Below are 27,058 nucleotides of genomic sequence, written 5' to 3'. Positions count from 1 at the left end.
CTGCAACAGCGAGGAGCAGCCGAGAGGACCTACCCCACGTCCGAGGCCAGGGGCGGCGGCGGAGAGGAGCTACCCCGCGTCTGAAGTCAGGGGCGGCGGTGGAGAGTGCCAGGCTGCAATAGCGCAGGAGCAGCCGAGAGGACCTACCCCACGTCCGACGCCAGGGGCGGCGGCGGGGAGGAGCTACCCCAGGTCGAGCGGTGGCTGCGCCGGCGCAGGAGGGCCTAGAGGAGCTATTCCACGTTCCAGGTCAGGAGGGGCGGCGGTGAGGAGATACCCCTCCTCCAAGGTAAGGAACAGCGGCTGCACTTTGCTGGAGCAGCCCTGAAGAGATACCCCACGTCCAAGGTAGGAGAAACCCAAGTAAGACGGTAGGTGTTGCAAGAGGGCATCAGAGGGCAGAAACCATACTCACAGAAAACTAGTCAATCTAATCACACTAGGACCACAGCCTTATCTAACTCAAAGAAACTAAGCCACGCCCGTGGGGCCACCCAAGACAGGCGGGTCATGGTGGAGAGGTCTGACAGAATGTGGTCCACTGGACAAGGGATTGCCTTGAGAACCCCATGAACAGTATGAAAAGGCAAAATGATAGGATACTGAAAGAGGAATTCCCCAGGTCAGCAGGTGCTCAATATGCTACTGGAGATCAGTGGAGAAATAACTCCAGAAAGAATGAAGGGATGGAGCCAAAGCAAAAACAATACCCAGCTGTGGATGTGACTGGTGATAGAAGCAAGGTCCGATGCTGTAAAAAGCAATATTGCATAGGAACCTGGGATGTCAGGTCCATGAATCAAGGCAAATTGGAAGTGGTCAAACGAGATGGCAAGAGTGAATGTCAACATTCTACGAATCAGCGAACTGAAATGGACTGGAATGGGTGAATTTAACTCAGATGACCATTATATCTACTACTGTGGGCAGGAATCCCTCAGAAGAAATGGAGTAGCCATCATGATCAACAAAAGAGTCCAAAATGCAGTACTTGGATGCAATCTCAAAAACGACAGAATGCTCTCTGTTCGTTTCCAAGGCAAACCATTCAGTATCACAGTAATCCAAGTCTATGCCCCAACCAGTAACGCTGAAGAAGCTGAAGTTGAACGGTTCTATGAAGACCTTTTATAACTAACACCCAAAAAAGACATCCTTTTCATTATAGGGGACTGGAATGCAAAAGTGGGAAGTCAAGAAACACCTGTAGTAACAGGCAAATTTGGCCTTGGAATACGCAATGAAGCAGGGCAAAGACTAATAGAGTTTTGCCAAGAAAATGCACTGGTCATAGCAAACACCCTCTTCCAACAACACAAGAGAAGACTCTACACATGGACATCACCAGATAGTCAACACCGAAATCAGATTGATTATATTCTTTGCAGCCAAAGATGGAGAAGCTCTATACAGTCAACAAAAACAAGACCAGGAGCTGACTGTGGCTCAGATCATGAACTCCTTATTGCCAAATTCAGACTGAAATTGAAGAAAGTAGGGAAAACCAGTAGACCATTCAGGTATGACTTAAATCAAATCCCTTATGATTATACAGTGGAAGTGAGAAATAGATTTAAGGGACTAGATCTGATAGACAGAGTGCCTGATGAACTATGGACGGAGGTTCGTGACACTGTACAGGAAACAGGGATCAAGACCATTCCATCAAGATCATGGAAAAGAAATGCAAAAAAGCAAAATGGCTGTCTGAGGAGGCCTTACAAATAGCTGTGAAAAGAAGAGAAGTGAAAAGCAAAGGAGAAAAGGAAAGATATAAGCATCTGAATGCAGAGTTCCAAAGAATAGCAAGAAGAGATAAGAAAGCCTTCCTCAGTGATCAATGCAAAACAACAGAATGGGAAAGACTAGAGATCTCTTCAAGAAAATTAAGAGATACCAAGGGAACATTTCATGCAAAGATGGGCTCGATAAAGGACAGGAATGGTATGGACCTAACAGAAGCAGAAGATATTAAGAAGAGGTGGCAAGAATACAAAGAGGAACTGTACAAAAAAGATCTTTACGACCAAGATGATCACGGTGGTGTGATCACTCACTTAGAGCCAGACATCCTGGAATGTGAAGTCAAGTGGGCCTTAGAAAGCATCACTACGAACAAAGCTAGTGGAGGTGATGGAATTCCAGTGGAGCTATTTCAGATCCTGAAAGATGATGCTGTAAACGTGCTGCACTCAATATGCCAGCAAATTTGGAAAACTCAGCAGTGGCCACAGGACTAGAAAAGGTCAGTTTGCATTCCAATCCCAAAGAAAGGCAATGCCAAAGAATGCTCAAGCTACCGCACAGTTGCACTCATTTCACACGCTAGTAAAGTAATGCTCAAAATTCTCCAAGCCAGGCTTCAGCAATACGTGAACCGTGAACTTCCAGATGTTCAAGCTGGTTTTAGAAAAGGCAGAGGAACCAGAGATCAAAGTGCCAACATCCGCTGGATCATGGAAAAAGCAAGAGAGTTCCAGAAAAACATTTATTTCTGCTTTATTGACTATGCCAATGCCTTTGACTGTGTGGATCACAATAAACTGTGGAAAATTCTGAAAGAGATGGGAATACCAGACCACCTGACCTGCCTCTTGAGAAACCTATATGCAGGTCAGGAAGCAACAGTTCAAACTGGACATGGAACAACAGACTGGTTCCAAATAGGAAAAGGAGTACATTAGGGCTGTATATTGTCACCCTGCTTATTTAACTTCTATGAAGAGTACATCATGGGAAACACTGGGCTGGAAGAAGCACAAGCTGGAACCAAGATTGCCTGGAGAAATATCAATAACCTCAGATATGCAGATGACACCACCATTATGGCACAAAGTGAAGAGGAACTAAAAAGCCTCTTGATGAAAATGAAAGTAGAGAGTGAATAAGTTGGCTTAAAGCTCAACATTCAGAAAACGAAGATCATGGCATCTGGTCCCATCACTTCATGGGAAATAGAAGGGGAAACAGTGGAAACAGTGTCAGACTTTATTTTTCTGGGCTCCAAAATCACTGCAGATGGTGACTGCAGCCATGAAATTAAAAGACACTTTCTCCTTGAAAGGAAAGTTATGACCAACCTAGATAGCATATTCAAAAGCAGAGACATTACTTTGCCAACAAAAGTCCATCTAGTCAAGGCTATGGTTTTTCCAGTGGTCATGTATGGATGTGAGAGTTGGACTGTGAAGAAAGCTGAGCGCCGAAGAATTGATGCTTTTGAACTGTGGTGTTGGAGAAGACTCTTGAGAGTCCCTTGGACTGCAAGGAGATCCAACCAGTCCATTCTGAAGGAGATCAGCCCTGGGATTTCTTTGGAGGGAATGATGCTAAAGCTGAAACTCCAGTACTTTGGCCACCTCATGCGAAGGGTTGACTCATTGGAAAAGACTCTGATGCTGGGAGGAATTAGGGGTAGGAGAAGAAGGGGACGACAGAGGATGAGATGGCTGGATGGCATCACTGACTCGACGGACCTGAGTCTGAGTGAACTCCGGGAGTTGGTGATGGACAGGGAGGCCTGGCGTGCTGCGATTCATGGGGTGGCGAAGAGTCGGACACGACTGAGCGACTGAACTGAACTTAACTGAAGTAAACGAGGGAGCCATGAGGTCTCAAGAGAGGGTCTTAACACACTCCAGAAGTTCTGCTTCTGGCTGCAGGCAACTCTGACGAGGAACTCTAACCCCAGAGGGTAGTAGGAACCAAAAGCCTGCAAAAGTGTGGGGTCACACAGAGAACTCAAGCAAGTAGAGTCCATATTTCCTTTCTTAACAGATCAAGTTACAAAAGTAAGAAGCAGCAGCCGGCAGGCAATCTAGCAGAGCCCTCCCCGACTGAGAGCCTGCTGCAGGGAATTTGCCAGAAACACAGGAGTCATTAGTTTTATAATTGTGTGTGTGTGTGTGTATATATATACGTGTGTGTGTGTCTGTGTATATATTCACAGAGTTAAAAAAATAATTATTGGAAAAATGAGCCTTTAATTTCAGAAAGTTTCCTTTGTTAATACAACTTAAGTATTGAAGGTTTAAGAAACATGTCTAAACCATGCCTCACCCAACCTTCAGCGAGGCCTCTGCACACCACTTCGAAAATATAGCCAAATCTCCCCACTTATCTCCACCCCCATCTCCAGGGCTATCACCTTAGTCCGTGAATTCTGAACAGGGGTAATGTGGGCCCCCAAAATAGATCTTAGGGCCTGAAAAAAATCTTACTCTTTATATATATAAAGCCCATTCACAGTATGTAATGGGACATATAATACTTTCAAATTTCATGAGGGTCCACTCCTAGATATAGAGCCCAAAGAACTGAAAACTTGCACTCAAACAACGCCTCAAGGCAGCCCTATTCAGCCCAAAGATGGAAACAACCCAAACACCCATCAACAGAAAAGCCATCGTGCAAAAGAATGAAGTTCGGATGCGCGCTGCAATGTGGGTGAAAACATCGTATGACATCAGAGGACCCAGACACAAAGGCCCCGTTTTACAGGATTTCACTAAAATGAAATATCCGGAATGGGCACATTCAAATAGAATGCAGCCTGGTGGCTGGCGGGGCTAGGCTCAGAGGATGGGGTTGGGGAGGCGGAGGGATGAGGAGGGGCGGCTTGGTAGACACAGGATTTGATTCTGCAGTGACAGAAAAGTTTTGGATGAGGTAACAGCGGTGAATGCACAGTATCACACAATGTGGTGACTGCACTAAATACCGTTGAATTGTTGGCTTTTAAATGATCGATCTTCTGTTATGTGATTCTCACCTCCACTTAAAAAATTCACAGGAGAACGATTAGGAAGAAAGTGTCAAAAAAGGCTCCTTAGGGGGTGATAATCAATGGAAAAAAAAAAAAAAGGTTGGGAAACACTGCCCTTACCTACCATTTCCACAGAGACCCTGTAAAAGCTTCGCACTGGTCCCCCAACTGCCTGCCACAGCACCCCTCTCCCGGGGCACCTCCACCTAGCAGCTGTGAGCCACCTAAAACAAGGAAAGGGAGCACTCAGGGGCGTCCTGCCGGCCAGCATAAAATCCAAGGACCTTTCCTCGTCTCTTTCTGCAATCTCCAGCCACGTGGCCTTTTGTGCTTAGCCCTTCCAAGATCAAGTCTGCTCCTACCTCAAACCTTTACACTTGGAATTTCCCAGGAAAGACACCCTCCCCACTACCCACCACTCCCACTCAGATCCTCCGGCTGGCAGTCCTCTACATCTGGGTCCAACACCATCCCTTTGAAGCCCTCCCTGCTGGCCCCACCTAAGGTGGCCCCAGTGCCCCTCCTGCCTTGAGAATGCCAGCTCCACAAGCACAGCCTCCTTGCCGGCCTCTGACACTGCCAGGCACCGGAGATGACAGAATGAGTCGATATGCGAGATGATTAATTGAAGAATCAGGTCTCCATTTCTCTTCTCATGACTGTGGTCACAATAAGTAATAAAGAAATGATAATGACGATCAAAATGAAACCTCTCTCATACGCAGGTGCCAATGTACACCATCTCCTTGACATTCTGCAGCGTTGTGAGTGATTAAGCGGCCAAGGAAGAAACATGGATAAGCAGCCCACAGAAAAAAATACAAAAGCTCAAGAAGCACATTTAGAGAGAAACTTGAGTTGGATATAAATAAAGGTAAACTCAGCTAACAGGCACAGAGATAAATAGATACAGTCTGTCTATTTATAGGCTCTATCCTACAGCCTCTTCATCTGCATGGTACGCTTGGTACAAAAAATAACAACTTGGGCCTTCCCTGGTGTGGAGTCCAGGGACTCTCTGTTCCCAGTGAGGGGGCCTGGGTTTGACCCCTGGTCAGCCTACTAGATCCCACATGCCTCAACTAAGAGTTCGCATATGGCAATTAAAAAAAACCCCGCATGCCACAACAAAGACTGAAGGTCTAGCGTGCTGCAACTAAACCCTGACACAGTCAAATAAATAAATATTTTTAAAAATAAAAATGAAACATACAGGGCATACAGGGAATTCCCTGGCAGCCCAGTGGTGCAGACTCTGCATTTTCATTGCCAAGGGCCTGGGTTGGACCACAAGTCACACAGTACAGCCAAAAAATAACAAGTGTGGAAAAAAGAGAGAGGTAAAATCAAGTGTACAGAAATGCCCCCATATGTGTAAATACTTTCCAAAAGCAGTCCCACATCCTTAAATGAATGCATACTTTTTTTTTCCTATCAGCACATTCTATAGCCATACAAACTTTGGAGAAAAACTGGAGCCCAGAATTCAAAGATTAACAAAAAAAAAAAACCTTTACCTTTTCTTATATACCTTTCTGACCTGCTCTAATATTGCCTGGGTTTCATTTTGTTTTAATTCTAACCATGTGCGTTTAGTCGTTTCATCATTTTTTTAAAATAAAGTCAACTAGAGGCATTTAGATTATGGACCATTTTGCTCTTTTTAAAATGCTTTTACTATGGTTTTCTTGTGGGGGAGAAGCATTAAAACGGGTGCAAAAATATATTTATTAATATAAAAAATGTAAGGAAGTGAGAGGAATTCTGTATGATTCCAGTAACATTCAATAGATATGTTCTTGAAGACTTTTATTCATGACCATCTAGAGAAACATGTAAAATACTAAGCTGGCCAACACACCTTCAGCACTGGGGGTTAGAAAGTGAGCAAGGACTCTCTCCCTCTCTCTATATATATATATTTATATACAGTTGACATTAAGAAAACAAGTTGATGTATCTGTTTAAAACATCTGCATTCGTATGATTTCATAAAACATGAGAAATGCTGTTGATGTTTAGCCACTAAGTTGTGTCCAACTCTTTTCAACCCCATGGACTGCAGCCCTCCAGAGTCCTCTGTCCATGGGATTTCCCAGGCAAAGGATACTGGAGTGGGTTGCCATTTCCTTCTCCAGGGCATCTTCCTGACCCAGGGATAAAATCTGTGTCTCCTGCATTGGCAGGCAGATTCTTTACCACTGATCCACCAGAGAAGCCCAATAATAAGTGCATGCAAATAAAATGATGTTAAAGACACAATGCCAAATTGAAAGAAGCAAAAAGTTCAGTATGATCCCATTCTATCACGCACACAAAAATAATTTTTATTACTGTCATCATCAACATGATAAAAATCTGAAGGACCACCCAATTCTTAGTAGCTGTCACCTCTCAGGATGGAATAATGGACTATTTATTCTACAATGTTAAAATTTCAAAGGAATATTTTATATTCAGGGGGAAATGATGAAATATAAATATTGAAGAGATTCAAACCTGAAGGCTGAGCAAAGTTTTATTGGTGCTGAAAATCAAAAGCATGGTACCTACATCTATGATTCCCGATGAGGACTGGAGAGATGACCATGTGTGACAATGTCTGGAGAGGTTCTGACCACGGCAGGGGTGCAGACTGGCATCAAATGGGTGGAGGGATGCTGCAGGGCACAGGACAGCCCCACCCAAATCCCAAAATGTCAGTAGTGCTGGGGTTGAGAAACCCTGTTTTAAATCACTCTAGACATTTTCAAAAGCAGAAAGACATTTGGAAATGCTCGTTTCAATTATGGCTTCAAATGGATGCCAATCCTTTTATAAAGCCATAAATCTTGCCCAAAGGAAGACCTAATTGCCTTTGAAGTCACAAATAATTTAATCAGATAATCTACTTTGATGTACAATTCACGAGTGCCGGCTAAAACACATCATTTATTATCTACATTTACAAAACCCCCAGCCTGTGCTAAGTGCCCTTCTGACTACATGAAATATAAGTTGCAGAATTAAATTAGAAAAAAGGGGCCCTTTCCTCCCACGCACCCCAGCACTCTGGGTGGGGTAGCCTGTGGAGGAGTCATGATTCATTGGAAGCAACCTATACATTCAAAGGGCTGCTGGCATCTTGCACCACTCTTGGTGGCTTGTACAAAGGACCTATATAGCACAGAATCACTGGATGATCAGTACAGGACAGAAATGCTGCTCTAAATGGTTATTTAGTAACATGGAAAAGCAGTCAGAACACAGTTTTATTTTTCTCAGATCAGCTTTAGTCGCTCTGTCGTGTCCCACTCTTTGGGGCCCCATGGGCTGTGGCTCGCCAGGCCCCTCTGTCCATTGAATTTTCCAGGCAAGAATACCAGAGTGGGCAGCCATTCCCTTCTCCAGGGGATCTTTCCAACCCAGGGATCGAACTAGGGTATCCCACATTGCAGGCAGATTCTTCACCACCTGAGCCAGCAGGGGAGCCCATTCAGAATACAAGGCTAAGTTAAATAGGTCTACACGAAAGAGGTGGTCCACGAAGCAAACAGTTCATGGACGCATTTGATGCAGCCTGTAGTTTTTTTCACTTATCTTGGTTTGTAAGATCCCACAGCATGTGCGATCTTAGTACCTCAACAAGGATTGAACCATGCCCCCTGTATTGGGAGAGCAGAGTCTTAGATCATTAGACCACCAGGGAAGTCCTTCTGAGCTATTTTTAAAAATGGGAGATAACATGTAAAAGCTGGGGTAGTCTGTATTTTAAAAAATATTTGGGATTTCTCTTGAACAGCACAGAAATGTGGCAACACTGAGCCAACCTTCCCACTTGGCTAGAACCAGCAAGGGGAGAGGGCCGCCAGTGACTTTAAAAAAGCACAGGTCTCTAGCTCAGCGCACACATACAGAAGAGTCAGTACTGCTTTGAGAAGCGTTACAGACACAGGCACCCATGAGTGGTTAAATGGTCGTGAAGACAAGCAGATTTCTGCTTCAGTTCAGTCCCTGTCACTTCCAATCCTCGCTTATTTCTGTATCTGCCTGATCCCCCAAAGTGCTTGAGTTTTCAACTTGGCATATGATTGTGTCAACCAACATAGAAAAAAAGCTCAGGATGGGGAATTCCCTGGAAGTCCAGTGCTTAGGACTCCTCATATTCACTGCCAAGGTTCGATCCCTGGTCGAGGAACTAGGATCCAGCATGCCGTGTGCCAAAAAAGAAAAAGTTCAGGGAACAATCTCTAAGGGCTGACTGTGGAAGGTGGGATTATCACTGACTTTAGTTTTTGTAACTAACCATTGGTTTATGACAAATACGTATTGATTTCACAGGGCAAAGTGTATACGAAACCATCTTCCTTTTTCCCTGGAGTAACCCATGTGGAGCTGCGAGACCAAAGAACTACCATTAGCCCAGAGGCTGGTGAAAGCCAGGCCCTAGGATTCTTACCCTAATACATATTAATTGTAATTTTATATGTATAATTTCAATATGCATATAAAATGCAACAGGATCCTGCAAGCAAAATACTGGCAAGGCATCAATTCTGGCCAGGAGGTCTAGATAGAGGAAGCAGACAAAGCATGGAGAATATAAACTACTCTGACCCGTAACATGACAAGATTCCAGGAGTGAACAGCTTCTGGCTGACCGAAGTGCTCCTCGAAGACTAAAACCAGCCCTGAGGATTACAGACACAAGATTCTGAGCTCCTCAATGCCCTAAACAAAAGGAGGGTTTCTAAACTCTCATGGAATTTTTATCTAATAACTTATTTCAATGTGTACGTTTATGCTGCAGACTGTCAATTTTTCCCTGCTGAAACAAAGAAGGTTTTGCAATCCTATGACAAGCTACTATTTTAATACAATGTTAGATAAAACACAGTCTTGTCTCACTTATATTCTCAATGATTGTGTGGGGGCATTTCAACAAATATCCCATGTCTTCTTCCACTAAATGCTATTATCACTGCCAACAGCAGAGGGCAGTGGCATGCAGGGCAAAGAAAGCCAGTCTCAGAATCTGGCTGTGGAACTCCCTCATTCTTCTGAGACCTCAACCTGCCTTCTGTAAAAGGAGGAGAGTGACTCAGAGTCTCTCTTCTCTTAGTTGGCACCACATATTGGCAAACCAACCCATGTTGCCTGCAAGCTAAGAAGGGTGCTGTTCTTGTTTCGTCACCAAGTCGTGTCCAACTCTTTTTGACCCCATGGACTGTAGCTCGCCAGGCTCCTCTGTCCATGGGATTTCCCAGGCAAGAATACTGGAGTGGGTAGCCATTTCCTTCTCCTGGGGATCTTCCCGACCCAGGGATCGAACCTGTGTGTCCTGCATTGGCGGGCAGATTCATTACTGCTGAGTCACTTGGGAAGCCAAGAGGGGTATTTACCACTTTTAAGTGGTTTAGGGGAGAAAAAAAGGATTCATAGCTCCTGAAAACATAACAATCATATGGAATTCAAATTTCAGTATCCCAGTCACATACTTACTGCCTATGGCTATTTTAGTAACACAAACAAGGTGTTGAATAATTGCAGAGTTGTGACAAGAGACCTACAAAGCCTAAAATATTTACCATTTGGCTCCAGAAAGGGGACAGTTTCTAAAACTAAAAAGATTTTTAATAAATACCTTCTCTTCCTACACTACTCACTGGCTGCCTAACTAATGATCAGCAAAATAACTCAGACACATACTAGCAAACAGATTATGTTTCGTGAAACAGATTTTAAATTCTACTGAAATGGGGCATCTGCTAACTCACCATCTCAAAAGTCACTCAGATAATGAGAAACTTTGTCAGGAATTCTGGCATCATTTCAACCTCTGCCCCTCTCGAGGGATGAGAGAAGTTTAAGTAAACCCACAATATGTGTTCCTCATACTCCTCTCAACTGTGTTTCCTGAAATATGGTGTAAAAACATCCACAGTGGTTCACGGACCAACATGTTTTACTTTACAAGCTATGTGCTAATTTCATGTACATTAGGGGGGGGAAAAAAAACAAGCAATTTAAACACATGAGCTTGTGTATTTTATTTAGCTTTACATGAAGCTAAATTGTGGATCTAATATGTAAGAATGTAATAAAACAGGTGGTATGCACACTATAAACAAAAAAATCATGGGTGATAAAAAGTTCAGTTCAGTTCAGTTGCTCAGTCGTGTCCGACTCTTTGCGACCCCATGAATCGCAGCACACCAGGCCTCCCTGTCCATCACCAACTCCTGGAGTTCACCCAAACTCATGTGCATCGAGTCAGTGATGCCATCCACCCATCTCATCCTCTGTCGTCCCCTGCTCCTCCTGTCCCCAATCCCTCCCAGCATCAGGGTCTTTTTCAATGAGTCAACTCTGTGCATGAAGTGGCCAAAGTATTGGAGTTTCAGCCTCAGTATCAGTCCTTCCAACGAACACCCAGGACTGGTCTCCTTAAGGATGGACTGGTTGGATCTCCTTGCAGTCCAAGGGACTCTCAAGAGTCTTCTCCAACACCACAGTTCAAAAGCATCAAGATGGACGGACGGATGTGACATTGTACAGGACACGGGGATCAAGACCATCCCCATGGAAAAGAAATGCAAAAAAGCAAAATGGCTGTCTGAGGAGGCCTTACAAATAGCTGTGAAAAGAAGAGAAACGAAAAGCAAAGGAGAAAAGGAAAGATGTTCCCATTTGAATGCAGAGCTCCAAAGAATAGCAAGGAGAGATAAGAAAGCCTTCCTCAGTGATCAATGCAAAGAAATAGACGAAAACAATAGAATGGAAAAGACTAGAGATCTCTTCAAGAAAATTAGAGATACAAAGGGAACATTTCATGCAAAGATGGACTCTATAAAGGACAGAAATGGTATGGACCTAACAGAAGCAGAAGATGTTAAGAAAAGATGGCAAGAATACACAGAAGAACTGTACAAAAAAGAGCTTCATGACCCAGATAATCACGATGGTGTGATCACTCACCTAGAGCCAGACATCCTGGAATGTGAAGTCAAGTGGGCCTTACAAGCATCACTACGAACAAAGCTAGTGGAGGTGATGGAATTCCAGTTGAGCTATTCCAAATCCTGAAAGATGATGCTGTGAACGTGCTGCACTCAATATGCCAGCAAATTTGGAAAACTCAGCAGTCACCACAGGACTGGAAAAGGTCAGTTTTCATTCCAATCCCAAAGAAAGGCAATGCCAAAGAATGCTCAAACAACCGCACAATTGCACTCATCTCACATGCTAGTAAAATAATGCTCAAAATTCTCCAAGCCAGGCTTCAGCAATACATGAACCATGAACTTCCAGATGTTCAAGCTGGTTTTAGAAAAGGCAGAGGAACCAGAGATCAAAGTGCCAACATCCTCTGGATCATGGAAAAAGCAAGAGAGTTCCAGAAAAACATCTATTTCTGCTTTATGACTATGCCAAAGCCTTTGACTGTGTGGATCACAATAAACTGTGGAAAATTCTGAAAGAGATGAGAATACCAGACCACCTGACCTGCCTCTTGAGAAACCTGTATTCAGGTCAGGAAGCAACATTTAGAACTGGACATGGAACAACAGACTGGTTCCAAATAGGAAAAGGAGTACATCAGGGCTGTATATTGTCACCCTGCTTATTTAACTTATATGTAGAGCACATCATGAGAAATGTTGGGCTGGAAGAAGCACAAGCCGGAATCAAGATTGCCCGGAGAAATATCAATAACTTCAGATATGAAAAGTTCAGGCAACAGTGATTCATGGGATTGCTGCCCATTAAAACAGTTTCTCAAGCAGTAGGATTTCAATAGGAACTCAGAGGCTGAGGAGCTTGTGTGGTTATACACCATATGTTGTTAACTTGGCTTAAATGAAATCATGTCATAGAATAAAAGTAAGCCTTTAAGGACTCTGGTCAGAAACAAGGGGGCAAAGGGCAAGCTTTTCTCTGAAGCTATGTCAACAGAAGTTATGTCATCCCAGAACAAAGCTCTTAACTCAACCTTGAATCCGTCAACCACGTGGCTGGATCAGAACCTACTGCAGCCTTTACTCTGAAGAATCAAAAGCTGCTGGTGATGAACTCTGCTCCACCTAGAGCCATTCAGAGCAGCTACAAGCAGTACTTGAAAATAAGCAGCTACCCAGAAAGAAGCCACAGCGTGAACCAAAATGAGTGGAAATCTTCTGAGTTCACCATTGACTAAGGCTTCATCATTTATCTTCTGGGGATATTGATGTTCTCTTAACCGATGCCTGCTCCTCTTTTTTGGGGGGCGGGAGGGGGCGCCATGCAGCTTGTGGGATCTTAGTTCCCCAACAAGGGATCGAACCCAGGCCCCAGCAGGAAGACCTTGCAGCCCTAACCACTGGACCACCAGGAAATTCCTGATGCCTGCTCCCTAAAGAGTTCTCCGTGAAGGAAAGAAGGGAAAGAGGAAAGGAGGGAGGTAGGAAGAGGGGCTGATCTGAAAGGCTATCCAAGGGTAATACTCTGGCCAGAAGTCTAAATACTGGTGGTTCAACCTGTGGATGTGCTTTATTCATTCTGGCAAATATCTTAAGACAGTTTGAGCTGAACTTTCATAACTGGAGAGTCTACATAAAAACGCAGATTCCCCATTTCTCTGTAAGAATGTTAAAACGTGAAAACCCTAAGTCCACACTTCTGGGCAGCAACCATGGGCTGAAACCCTTGAGAATGGGGCATGTGCCTGAGGTTCACCAACAGTCTCCTCAGCCCAGAGCCTGCAGGCTGCCTGCGTCCATCATCACGTTCAGTGTAAAGCTTTGTTTTTTTACCTATGCCTCTCAGAGAACAAGAAAGAGCAAACAGTAAAGGCCCCGTTTCAAGAAAAATGACAGTAAACCCATTTCCTTGAGGAAACCATAAAGTTCTCACAGGGTTTTTTTTTTTTTAATATTTATTTATTTCGCTGCACCAGGTCTCAGTTGCGGCATGTGGGATCTAGTTCCCTGACCAGGGATCAAACCTGGGTCCCCTGCATTGGGAGCTCAGAGTCCCAGCCAGTGGACCACCTGGGAAGCCCCCTCATAGGTTTTTAACATGCAACTGAATTATGTCTGGATAGAAAAGAATTCAATTTAAGTCATCCTGGCTTTTGTTACTCAGCCAGCACCCCTCCTTTGCAACACCTCTCCGGATCCGTATCAGCACGGAATGAGTGACTACCAGAATAAATAATAGAGCAGCCAACATTTTTGTAGCACTTATTATCTTAGGTACTACTCTAAACCCCTTATGTATATCGGCTCATTAATCCTCACAAGAAACACTGAGGCAGGGCCTATCATTATGGCTGTGTTACAGGAGAGGAAACCAAGGCATGGGAGGGTGAGGCGCCTTGCCTAAAGCCACAGAGCTAGTAAATGACAGAGCTGGGACCTGATCCGAGACCAGCATCCTCCTCCTTCACCTCTGCTACAGCAGCCAGGCTGCAAGATGCAACATGACTGTTAACCCGAGTGGGGCGCGGGGAGGAGTGGACTGGGACCATTCAAGGAGTGGGAGTCCTCTGCTCTCTCTGGGGAGAGAATATTCTTGTTTCCCTTACATGTTACTCTAATATTTGAGCCTTCAGTAATGCGAGTATCTGGTTTTGATAGAAAAATACTGTTTCCATTAAAATAAAATTCTTGAGAAAGAAAAAAACGATTGCAGGAAGTTGTGATTCATCTCCGAGGCATTTGAACCGAACTCTGAAGGATTTTTGGCCACCTCTGCCCACTTCTAGGAATGACCTCCAGCTGGCCTTTGGGGAACGCTTTTCTCATTTGTGGGGCCGTGCTGCAGTCCACGGGGTCACAAAGGGGCAGACACGACGTAGCGACTGAACGACGACAGCAAGAATCCCAGTGGGTTTACGCACTTAAAATTTAAAATCAGCTCCACTGGGATGAGATCCCCCTACCCAGCTCCCTCTGACTCCGTGATGCTCACCAGGTAGTCAGGGCCAGACAGGTGTCCCCCAGATGAGAACCCCTGTGTCGCAGGGACCCCCTGCACCCTCTCTCCCCGGGGCTGACCTGTGCTCTTGTCCAGGAAGTCCATGGACTCTTCACTGGCACTGAAGTGGCTGGATGTGGCCTTCTTCTCAGCATCCTGCTCCACATCGGAGCCCGTGTGCACGGAGGAGTTTGTACTCATGGGGGAGCGCGGCATGTCGGACAAGGAGATCCTGCGGCCTGCGCCCCCGCTCAGCATCGGCTTGCTCATCAGGATCTTGGGCGACGCCGTCATGTCAAAGCTGAGCTTGACCTTCTCCTGCTTGTCCATCTTGGCGGCACCAGCACCGGGGTTAGAGGGGTCGAGCAGCATTTGGTACTGGCTGTTGGGCGTGTAGGGTGTCCTGAATGGAGAGTAATTAAAAACCCCAAACTTCCGGCGGATATTCTCCACGTAAACCTCCATCTCTTGCATTGCACTGTTGAAGATGCTTTTAGTCTTTTTCACAGAAAAAGGAATTTCTTTAGACATGAGGTAGCAATTATTTATTGGAACCCAGGCCCTGGGAGCACAAAAGAGAAAGGGAGTTTAAATCAGCCTTGGTCATTCCCAAGATTTTTAAGTTTTTTTTTTTTTTTTTTTTTTTTACAAATTTGATTGTGCAAGAACGCTTAAGTTGAGATCTGCCCTCTTGACAAATGTACTCTCCTAACAAGTGTATCATACATTACTGCTGTGTCAACGGAAAAACAGCACAGCCTAAAAGCTGAGAATTATGTTTTATTTGGCGGACAAAACTGAGGACTTTAGCCCAGGACGCAGCCTCTCAGATCACACTGAGAGACTGCTCCAAAGAGGCAAGGGAGGAGTCAGCATATACAGGAGATTTTTTGTAACAAAGACCAGGTAGCCAGAACTTCAAAAGCTTCCTATTAAAGAAAAACCAGATATCTCGTGTTAAGGAATTCAGCATTTTTCTCAGTCTGGGAAGATGCAAGAGTCTGGGTTCACTGAAATCTTTCCTCTGACATGCAGCTTAGCTATCTGGGGCTTTCTCAGCCTGAGTCCCCTCAGGGTGCACCACTGGGGGTCGGCTGCAGTGGCTGAGCGCTTGGCAGCTGGGTACCCATTTGTCTCCATCCTAAGCTCCCTCAGGGTTCATCATCTGGGAGTCTGTACTGGCTTGATGGCAGTACCATCCTTTGCCTACTGATAGAGCAGGCAACATTTTTTCAACAGTTAGCTGTAGGTACATGCTGGTACTGCAGCTCTCTAAAGCTTATTCAGGTTGTTTAATTGAAACTTTGTATCTGTTAATCAGTAGTCTCCCTTTTTCCCCAGTCCCCAGCCCCTGAACCTGACTATCTCAGATACCTCCTACAAAGGGAATCATGCAGTATTCGTGGAACTGGCTTATTCCACTTTGCTCAAAGTCCTTCTGGTACAGCCGTGATGCTTCATCTTTCTTAAGGCAGAACAGTATCCACTGTGTGCAGAGACCACATTTACTCCATCCATTCATCGCTCGATGGCCACCTGGGTTGTTTCCAGAATGGTGTTTTTTCTTTTTTTCCTTAATGCAAACCAAATTATCCTGGTGGAATTACCAAGATTCTTAAACACGTATTCCATTTTTTAAAAATGACTTGGTTTGAATGGTTAATTAACAATCCACTTAACAGACATGTTCTGTCACAAGGACAGAATGTGAACAAGACACTCAGCTACATTAAAAGGCTCAATAGCTTAGTCAGTTTAATCCATTAAAAAAATAATAAATCCCCTTTGCCTCTGGGTTGGTAGAGAGTAAGAAAACAGTCTGGATCCCAGACCACACCTCCGAGAAGATAATTATTCCCCAAATCTCACTCTCATGCACTCAGACATAAAGACATTTCTTTTCTCTTTTAAAACTGTGATTCTCCATGGGACTAGAAGGAAAGGTTAGAAAACCACAGCCCTAAAAGGGGTGCATGGTTCTGAACGTGAGATAATTCACATGAAAAAAATGGGAAAACAGCCTATTACCCTTGGGGTATGAGCCCTTCAACTCTTGATTCAGGCTAGTTCTGTCTTCCTACCATCAACCTTCACATCCTAGTGTGCTCTGCAGAAATCCACTAGAACGTGAGCTGCTTTTCTGGAATCAGCCACCCAAGTGAAGGCAGGCAGGAGACAGAAACAAAACCACCATGCTCTGGGGAAGGCAAAAGTGGATATACGAGCGTTCAGGCGGGGTGTGCCTTTGCGATACCTGATGCCCCTAGCCTCAACCCAGCGGATAGATGGGAATCTGGTAGGAATAAGCGTTTCCAAGGAGACCTCAGGGATTTCATAGACCATAAACTCAAGTCAGGTACAAAGCCACGGGGAGCAACGTGGACTTAGTGGGGAGAGCAGGTGGGAAACTCACACCCAGTCTAATGCAAGGACCCCCTACTCAGGTGCTATCAAAGTGCCTTGGGAATTTGGACCCAACACCAAGTCTTCCAAAATTTTAAAGTAGAAAATAGAAACTTTTTATCTTCTCTTTTACCCAAATGTTAAGAGCATCTCCTTCCTATTTTTTAAGAGAAAACCACCAAGGAGAAACAAAGCCTGGCCATGGGGCAGAGTCCAGGGCACAGGCTGGCAGGGCACAGGCTGGCTGGGCACAGGCTGGCTGCCCACAGCTCACAGCTCTTGGTGATGCTAGGCCACGATGCATATGAACATGGAACCCCTCAAAATACCCACCCGCACCCTCCGAGTGCTGGAAACCACCCGCTTCTCATCCGCTCCCACTCATGCTGTCATTCTGCAGAGGCCCGCGGAAACAAAGGTACAGCCAGGCAGAAAGGGGGCTGGGCAGGAGCCAGATGCCCCAGGGCCAGCGTCTGCGGGGCCTCCGGGGCTTTCAGCCAAGTGGGCAGGAGTCCGGACCAAAATGGGGCTCTGAGGAGCAGCGGGGAGCTCCAGGCGGCCCCGACAGCTGACGCCCCTTCGCTGGGCCAGCCTCCACTCTGTCGGTGGGGTGGAAGATGAGCCCCTACCTGGAGGGATGCTGGGGAGATGCATCTGACCGGTACCCTGCACCCCCAGGAGCTGACCAGCCACAGTCACCGGGGCTGTACCCTCTCCCATTTTTGTCCGGCATTGGTGTCCTAAGTTCCATGAAGTTATTTTACAAATGATTTCAGAAAAGGGTTTCTTTTTCTTAAAGGAGACCCAGGAAATATTGAAAGGGATATCCTATTTGCTTAGTGACAGGAAGCCTCTAGGAGGCTATGTCTTGAGAGGCAACACGGCACACAGCTGAGCTACTTTCTAATTCTGGACCTTGGTTTTCCTATCAGTGAAATGGGGATAAAAGCAGCTTCTATTTAAAAAAGCACTTAATGTCAGCTGCCACAGGAGCATGCACTCGGCCTGGCACACAGCACACACTGAAAACATGTTTCTTTGAATGAATGAACGAATAAAGGAATTTCAGAAAGCTTCCCAACAAAAAATGGTCAAGATCAAAATATAATACTTGCTATCAAACCCAGAACCATCTCCACTAATTTCCATCTTGTTTCCTATCAATGCACTGCTTGGATTCCTGGTAAGTGACTTTGCAGATTACTTTGAAATTCGTTTTTTTTTCCCCCAAGATGACAAGCAAAATTTTACAAGGAGCAATTATTTCAGAGTCTGCTTGTTGTTTCAAATGATAAACTGTATTTTCTGTATGTTCTGTGGGTGGGTATAATTTTCAAAATATGTCTTTTAAATATACACACACACAAACACTTTCCCAGCCTGCCTGCTAGGGCTCTGGGGGTGAGGGGGGGCGCGGTTTGCCTCATTTAATCACAACATAACTTGCTGAAAGAGAGCTGGAGATATTAACCGCTGCTCATCTCCGTCTACCTGTTGTTTTGAAGCAGGTGGGGGGGCTGCGCTCTGCAGAGAGCTGCTATTAGCTAGAGTAATTCACATCTAGCTAGAATAATTCACATCGCTAGGAGGGGGAGGGCAGGAAGGCTAGGAAGGAGGGCTCCTACCTGTCAAAACAGCAACCCCTTCTAGTTTCCCATTTTAGCTCCACAGAAAAAGGAACAGGAGGGGACCACCCCACGTGACGATGGGAGATTCATTTACCAGCGATCTGGGGAAATGTTTCTGATCCCTGAAAGCATTATTTTGAAAAGCAATTTGTGCGGTGATTTAATTTACTGCAGGGGGGAGAAAAAAAAAAGAGAACAGCAGAGCTTAAAACAGCCGTGGAACCTATGCCCATGCTGGCTACATCCACAAAATCACGAAAGCAAGATCCTTTCCAACCTACCTGATAAAAACGGAAGCCGGTGCACAATCAGGCTTAACACAGCCCAGGCCAGTATTTTTAAAGTACAAGATCATCGGTGGGTATCATGACAATCAAATAATAGTCGTGCCCCCCGCCCCTTCTCACATTCACTGGCAGGATCAAAGGCTCCCTCGGAGCTACGCATTTGAAGCCCGTGTTTAACTCCCACCTGTCGTGTTGTCCAAAGAAACGGGCATCCACCTGCCCATCTTTATCCCTCAGAGCTTTCGCAGGCCAGAATGGAAACCCCTTCAGTTTTGCCCAAACCAAAGGATGTGGATTGCTCTAGGAAAAGAAAAACAAAATCCCGAGTTTGTACGTATTCGACAGCAAGAACCATATATAAAGCTCAGTAGGTGAGGTTCAGGCAAGGGAGCGGTGAGACAGGCCACAAAGTGAAAGAGGACAGTTTCAAACAGGGTCTGTCTCCCCAAGCAGCAGTCCCCAGATGCGTGGCCAGTAAGCCTGGGCAAGGCTGGCAGTTAAACGGGGAAACTGAGAAGAAGTCAGCGCTGACAAATCCAGGCTTGAATCCTGGCTGTGCCACTACCATCTGGATGGCAGTGAGCAGGAGACCGACCCTTTCTGGGCAACACGGGGACAATAATACCTACAACTCTCCGTTAAGTTGGAGGGTTAAATGCACATGACACCGAGCACAGAGTAACAGGCAGCACTACATACCTTTATTCTTCATCAAGTGCTACTCAGAGCCTAACTATTCAGATATTCATCTCCAAAGGCAGGAAAAGCTCTCAACTATGCTTTGATTCTCAACTCTAATGACAAGTCTTGCTGCCCAATTCCCTCTACCCCCACCCCCATACTCCCAGCCCACCCCAAAACACACCTCTCTCTACAAAGCACCAGTTTGGAAAATGTAGATCCCTGGGGACAACGAGGGTGACTGACGTTCTCTCCCTACCCCCATCCCATCCTCAAGAACCATGGTTTCATATGTAAAATAGACAGCTAGTGGATTTTACATATGGAACACAGGGGAGCTCAACCTGGTGTTCTGTGACAACCTAGAGGGGTGGAATGGGGTGTGAGGTGGGAGGGGGGTTCAAGAGCGAGGAGACTAAGTATGCCTATGATTGACTCATGTTGGTGTATGGCAGAAACCAACACAACAATGTAAAGCAATTATCTTCCAATTAAAAACAGATTTAAAAAAAAAGGGGGGGGGGGGAATCCAGACCACCCTGTATTTTCCTGCTCTTCCCTGAGCTCTGACTATGTCAGTGTTGATTAAATCGTTGATCAAATCTTAAAGAAAGGGGAAAAAAAAAGAACCATGGTTTGGCGAGATCATGGAGTTAATCCTAGAAGGGATTTCCAAACCTCTTAAAATAGACCCGGGTGATTCGTAAGTAACATACTCATTCACCACTACTGGCTCACTGTCTGCATGACGTTGGTGTGTCTTCCCTCTGATGAGTTTTTCTTTCACTCTGCATCCTGCTGTTTTCAAGGACCAACAGACCCCGTCAATGATGATGCTTTGAACTTTTAGCCAAAGAGGTTTATCCCACCTGAATTACTCCCTTTCTGACTATAACTATATCAGCAAGAAAATTATCTAAAAACATCATCCACAGTTCCATCCAGTAAGCCACCTGATGAAAGCTGTCCTGGGTCATCCAAGGCAGAGAGTTCAGAGAACAAAGATAGAAAAGGAAACCCAACTTACACAAGGCTCACAAAACCAGTTATCTCGTTTTTGGCAGGCAGCTAGATAACATTCTGGACAAACTTCAATTTCATTCATCTGTAAAGCAAAAAGGTGTTAGAATGCGTCACTCCCAGGGGCCTTATATCTGCAAGTCCTCAAGAAATACATGACGATACTGGCAGGTAAGGTTAGCTAAACTAAATGCCACAGTGGGGAACACCCTGGACATTAATTGGACTATTTCTCACCAACCTTGATGCATTCCCCTAGCCCAAGCCATCATCATCTCTTTCTGAACCTCAGCGTCCTAACTTGGTCCATTCCCCACACACATGGAACAGCCCGAGCCCAGCCCAGGAGGTTCATTTCATCCACACCATCAAAACTAGGGGGCATTTTTCCAGGACACCTAGGCCATTCTTGGAGAAATTCAGGACATTTCCTGCAAATAACGTCAATGCAAACACCTGCCACAAGAAGTCTGAAAGGGAATAAGGGGTCGGCCTTTGAGCAACAGCAACGCAAGATGGCAGCCACCACGGGCTTGGACAATTTATGAAAACCGAATATACAGCCTTAAAATAGAATGGGGACCTAAATACCCAGAAGCACCCCCCTTTGTAAGATTTGTAACAAAAACTAACATGAATGGAGCTAATAGTTCTAATGGAGTGGTGGACCCAAGAGCCGTTATCAGTGCTAGCAAAATGGCAGAATTCGTATAGCATCAAAGTTGTCCTGCAAGAGCTTCGGCGCCTAATGATGTCTAAAGAAAATATGAAACTCCCTCAGCCGCCTGAAGGACAGCATTACAGCAATTAATCAAAAAGAAAAACCACAGGCCTCCCCTGCCCCCATCGATTTAAGCAGTCTTCATTTTCCACAGTAGTAAATTTTCTAGATTCGTCTTGTAGACCTCAAAGTACTGGAAAGAAAGCTCCCATTCAAAGGCAGTTCATCTTAAGATACTGTAAATGATACTAATTTTTTTGTCCATTTGAAATATATAAATTGTGCTATAACCAAAAAAAAAAAAAGACGACTAAAAAGGACCCAGGGAAATGCCACAGACTGTGGGGCAAAGAATCATAAACTCTACGCTACATGCAGTGCTTGACCACCAGTCAAGGCTGAAAAAATCCTCTCTCTTAGATCACAGATAAGGTAAGGGTGTTATTTCATCACATACTAGGGTCCGCTCTGTTGCTTTTACTTTCCTCAAAGACAAAAGACGCTGTCTAAGCGTCAACAAATTCTCAAATCTCCACAACTACCCTCAGACAATTCCACCAATGGGAACATCAATCACCCAACCCATCATTCCAGTTACACTTAAAAGGGGACAGTGAGAAACACATACCTCATGCTCACAGATTTTGATGACTACTTTTGCAATTTGTGTCAATTTGTGATTTCCTAAGGGAATAAGACAATAGGATTAATTCAAATGGAAACACAGAAACACCTTAGGATTTATACCTCTATTAACAACCTTTTCACTTGCTTTCCCTTGGGAGTAACCCTTTAAAGGTTAAAAACAAGACATGTCTGGCTTCTAACATCAGTGTAGATGACTCTTCCCAGGAACCAGCCTTTCGTGCTGAGATACTCCCTGAAAGATGACAATTTGTGGTGGTTTCCCAACAGTCCACAAGTTAATATTTGAAAGATGCTTTTATAGTTTCAAGGCCCAAATTAGTGGAAAGGAGCCTTCTGACTTCCCCAGCAGTCCAGTGATAAAGAGTCCGCGTGCCAATGCAGGGGACGCAGGTTTGATCCCCGCTCCAGGAAAATTACACGAGTAACTGAGCCCGTGCGCCACAACCACTGAGCCCGAGCACCTTAGAGCCCATGCTCTGCACCAAGAGAAGTCGCCACGAGAAGCCCACGCGTCTCAACCAGAGAGCAGCCCCTGCTCTGTGCAACCAGAGAAAAGCCCTCGCAGCAACAAAGACCCAGCACAGCCGAAAATAAATAAATATATAAAGGAGCCTTCTTCTGCCCATTGTCCCAGACTCCAACCCAAGAAGTGAAAAAGTGAAGTCGCTCAGTTGTGTCCGACTCTTTGTGATCCTGTGGACTGTAGTCTACCAGGCTTCTCTGTCCATGGGATTTTCCAGGCAAGAGTACTGGAGTGGGTTGCCATTTCCTTCTCCAGGGGATCTTCCTGACCCAGGCATCGAACCCAGGTCTCCTACATTGCAGGCAGATGCTTTACCCTCTGAGCCACCAGGGAATACTACGAAGAAGAGTCCAGGGAAAAGAAAACATTTAGTTGACTAACTCCAGTGTGCCTGGTGCAATGAAATTAACTCCTTAAAAAAGCCTTATTAGGAAGCAAGCATGAATGGTCTCGTTTCACCTAAGAGTAAACCGAGGTTCAGGAATCATCACATATATGAGATCACTGAGCTAATGAACTGAGATTATGGCTCCTGGTCTAACTCTTAAACCCCTCACCTTTGCACTAAACCAGAGAACAAGAAGGTCAAAAAGCCATGTTGTATTGAACAGTATGTTTTCAGAAATTGTAGATTTGGTGGCAAAAGATTTCATACACACAAATACCTAGATTTCTGACATGTTTGAAAACTCACATCAGAAAACTCTGTATCCAATAAACCACTGGAGTGTCCAATGGCGACCTCTCCAGAGTGGCCAGGAGTTCCCTGTTGTCTGCAGTCTCCAGCTCCCCGCACTGGTCATCCTGGCTTATTCTACTGTTTTTCTGCTACCTGGCTTCATTTACTTGTTTATATGATCTTACTGGCCTTTCTCTGTATTTGATTTTATAACCTTTACACAAATTCCCAATGCCTAGATACATACCTTTCTCTCATCCCTGCGTCCCCAGCCCTGCAAACACATTAGTAATACAAAATATGTACTTTAAGCAGATAGTCATCCACTCATATTTCCTTCTTCAAACATCAGCTAACAACAGTCTATGCTATAGGAAACAAGATAGGCCCTTAAAGACCTTATGCCCTGGTGAGCAACTCAGAATTTAAAAAGCACCATCAAGAAAGTGCGATAAATACTGTCATGCGGAAGGACAGGTACTGAGAGCCCTTAACAAAAGTATGTAATACGGTCTGGGTCACAAAGGAAAGCTCACAAAGGTCACTGAAGGACAAGGAAAAATCATCAAGGCAAAGAGAGAGCAGTGTTTCAGCAGGGGACTAGAGGAGCAGGATGAGGCAGGACACGCTTAAAGATCTACCCGGCAAGAAGGCAGACAGAGAGGATTATGGGAGAAGATAGGGCAATGGGAAAGGTGCCCACGGGAGAGATTCTTAATGGGAAGTCTCCTCCAATCTGTCCAGAAGGCTTAATCCACAAAAACGTAACTAACAAAACTTTACACAAAATCTAAAGAAAACTCCTAAAACTTAATAACAAAAAAAAATTCAATTTTTGAAATGAACAAAACATCTGAATAGACGTTTTACCAACAAAAGATGCATAACGACTAATAAACACAAAAGGTACTCAATACCTAGTCATTAGAGACCAATAAAACAGCCACTGCATAACACTTCATGCCTTCAAGAACGGCTACACAGTATCAAATGTTGGCAATGATACAGCACAACAAAACTCTCACATACACTGCTGGAAGGAGTGTAAAATAATACAACCAACTGACGAAACAATTTGGTAAAATTTCTTATAATTTAAATACAAACCTACTCAATGATCTAGCAACACCACTCTTGGGTATTTATCCAAGAGAAATGAGAGTCTATGTCCACACAAAGACTTCTGTAACAATGTTCACGAGGGGGGCTTTATTCATAATAGCCGAAAACTGAAAACAATACAAATATCCATCAACATCAACAAAGGAAATGGATAAATTGTATATTGACACAATACTGACATCACCCCTCAGTAAGAAACAAAGCAATAATACATACAACAGAAGGGAATCCCCAAAATAGTATACTCTGTCCACACAGTCAAGACTCCACTGATATCAAATTCTAGAATATGGAGAATTAATTCTCAGTAATTCCTTTTGAGGAGTGTGGATTTAGTGGAGAGCGGCAACTGGGATATAATAGGGTGATAGAATTGTTTCAGGGTCTTATTTGCAGTTGGAGTTATGGAGGTGGAACACGTTTGTCAGATTCATGGAATGTACCTGTAAAACCTGTGCTTTCTATTTTATATAATTATTCCTCCATTAAGAAGGACAGGGAGGCCTTCCCTGATGATATAGTGGTTAAGAATCTGCGTGCCCGTGCAGGGGACACGGGTTCAATCCCAGATTCCACATGCCATGGACCACCTAAGCCCACGCACCATGACTGAAGCCTGAGCACTTAGAGCCTGTTCTCTGCAACAAGAGAAGCCACCGAGATGAGAGTCCCATGCACGGCAACGAAGAGTAGCCTCCAACTAGAGAAAGCCCACACGCAGCAGCAAAGACCCAGCGCAACCAACGATAAATAAGTATTTTTTTTTAATTAAGAGGACAGGTAAAAGCATCACATAGTCACAAGCAACAGTGGACATCAGCTCATACCCTAAAATGCATGTAGTCACCGTGCCCTATTCACACATATTAGCAATCTACACGTAAGTTTCTTCAGCTCTGGGTTGACGCATGAGAAAAGATCCTCATTTTTTTTTTTAATGAAAGGCGGGAGAACAGGCAACACACGCAGCATACTCTCTTTTCTAAGAGTCGTCTAAGCCACTCACCCCCATTATAAATGATGCAGTTGTGCAAAATCCATTTTGCATCAGCCAGGAAGGCTTCTGTGCAGCCATACATTTTCTTTTTAGCATTCTGGGGAGAAAAGCCACAGAAAATAATCACCAGTGAGTCTCTATAAGCCACAGCATGTAACACCTGCGTCCCCACATAATTTTCTTAGCAGTCATTTGCCAAATTAATTAATGCTTTTACTCATTTCCCAAGATGCTATTACAGTTGAGATCTATAACTCTATAAAAATGCATTCACTGAATTCATCACACTAACCTGAATCTTCTCATCTTATAGCACTGTCATTTATCAAGCAGCTTCTTCCAATGAACCAGGGTATTTTATATATTTACACATTTATTATTAATTGTACAGTCTCCCATAAGCCTCATAATTGAAAACTCAATGAAGCCATTCTTATCCCCATTTTACAGACAGAGAAACTGAGGTATAGTATTGTTAAAGAACTAATCCGAGTTCCAAAGCTATTAATTTGTGAAATTAGGATTCTAATCTCATCTTTTTGGAACGTCTTTTTTTTTTTTTTTTTTTAACACCATAAGGGTGTAAGCAATTTTCGAAAGCAGGGTGAATTTACTGTTTGGAGGTTGGGGGAATGGGTCCATCAATACACACAATATAAAGTAATGTTTTCTCCTCATTCATGCTTTTCTTTAAGAATATTTTGGTGCCAAAAATTTGAAAATCAGCACCAAGATGACAGACACAGTCTAAAATGCTACCAGTGTAATTTTCAGCATGGAATTTCAGTTCAAACCTTTGAAAACCAGGGTTAGGCACTACAGAAATACCCTTCTCGGTGAAGTAAGTCAAGATCTAAGAAGCCACATGTTTACTGCTAACATGAAGGTTTTCCCAGATACTTAATTTTCTCTGATTCCTTCCTGCTGCTCTCATTAACACCTCCAAAAGAAAGAGAAGGGTAAACCCCAAATCAATCAAATCACTAATGCTTAGAAGCTGTAACTTTCTCGGATAAAAGGCTAGAATCACCAGCAGAAATACTATTTGGCGCTAAGCAGTGGGTTTCAACGCCCACTGCAATCCTTGGGAAAATGTTACAAAGACGTTAGGGGAATGAGCGTTCTTCCATCCAAATGAAAGTGGCGCAGGGGAGACACAGAAGAGCCATCTAACTTGAGACAGGGCTGGCAAGTGAGGGCGACTCTCGAGTCATCTCGACAGCTGTGGGCTCTCTGATGGAAGCCCACCTTTTCCAATGTACAAAGGTCCATGGGGTGGAAGATGTATTCTGCATAGTCAGGATGTTGCTCCAAGGGGACAGGCTTCTGAAATGCATCTGTCTGTAAAAGAAAGGACGCGTACACACAAACACAAACCCGTCACTGCCACGGAAGACCGCAAGCATTAACGCCTACACAGTACTTCCACAACGGAGACATCTTTCCAGAAAATACAGTTCTAAAACTTTCTACAAAACAGGCCCTTGAAAAGCTCCAAAGTGGTTTACCTTCTAATTCTGCCTGGTTATCAATAATCATGGGCCAAGCCGTGTTCCAGTTTTGTCATCTGTTCTGTTTTCAGTGTAAACTCAAAAACAGGTCCAGGCCTCTTCAGTTAAGATCGACAAGAACAATGGGCTATCAGTTA

General features: G+C 44.4%; 1 protein-coding gene and 1 pseudogene across 22 annotated transcripts in view; one reads left to right on the top strand and one right to left on the bottom strand.

The window, feature by feature from the left end:
* ZMYND8 (zinc finger MYND-type containing 8) overlaps window positions 1-27,058 on the bottom strand; it is a 125,104-nt gene that overhangs the window by 44,008 nt on the left and 54,038 nt on the right. For 21 of the 22 annotated variants that reach the window (XM_027558346.1, XM_027558350.1, XM_027558364.1 and 18 more), the window contains 6 exons: window positions 26,659-26,751; window positions 25,420-25,507; window positions 22,070-22,125; window positions 20,728-20,805; window positions 19,204-19,319; window positions 14,782-15,263 (listed from right to left, as the gene is read on the bottom strand). In XM_027558346.1, coding sequence (XP_027414147.1) covers window positions 14,782-15,263; window positions 19,204-19,319; window positions 20,728-20,805; window positions 22,070-22,125; window positions 25,420-25,507; window positions 26,659-26,751 — 913 coding nt within the window. The remainder of the gene's footprint in view (window positions 1-14,781; window positions 15,264-19,203; window positions 19,320-20,727; window positions 20,806-22,069; window positions 22,126-25,419; window positions 25,508-26,658; window positions 26,752-27,058) is intronic. The other variant, XM_027558345.1, reaches the window with a different exon arrangement.
* Window positions 20,829-21,669, top strand: LOC113902749 (annotated as a pseudogene).

Source organism: Bos indicus x Bos taurus, chromosome 13 (genome assembly GCF_003369695.1).
Source record: "Bos indicus x Bos taurus breed Angus x Brahman F1 hybrid chromosome 13, Bos_hybrid_MaternalHap_v2.0, whole genome shotgun sequence".
In the NCBI taxonomy this organism is placed as follows: domain Eukaryota; kingdom Metazoa; phylum Chordata; class Mammalia; order Artiodactyla; family Bovidae; genus Bos; species Bos indicus x Bos taurus.
Note: the sequence above shows the minus strand (reverse complement) of the source record. Positions and strands in the feature narration are given on the sequence as shown.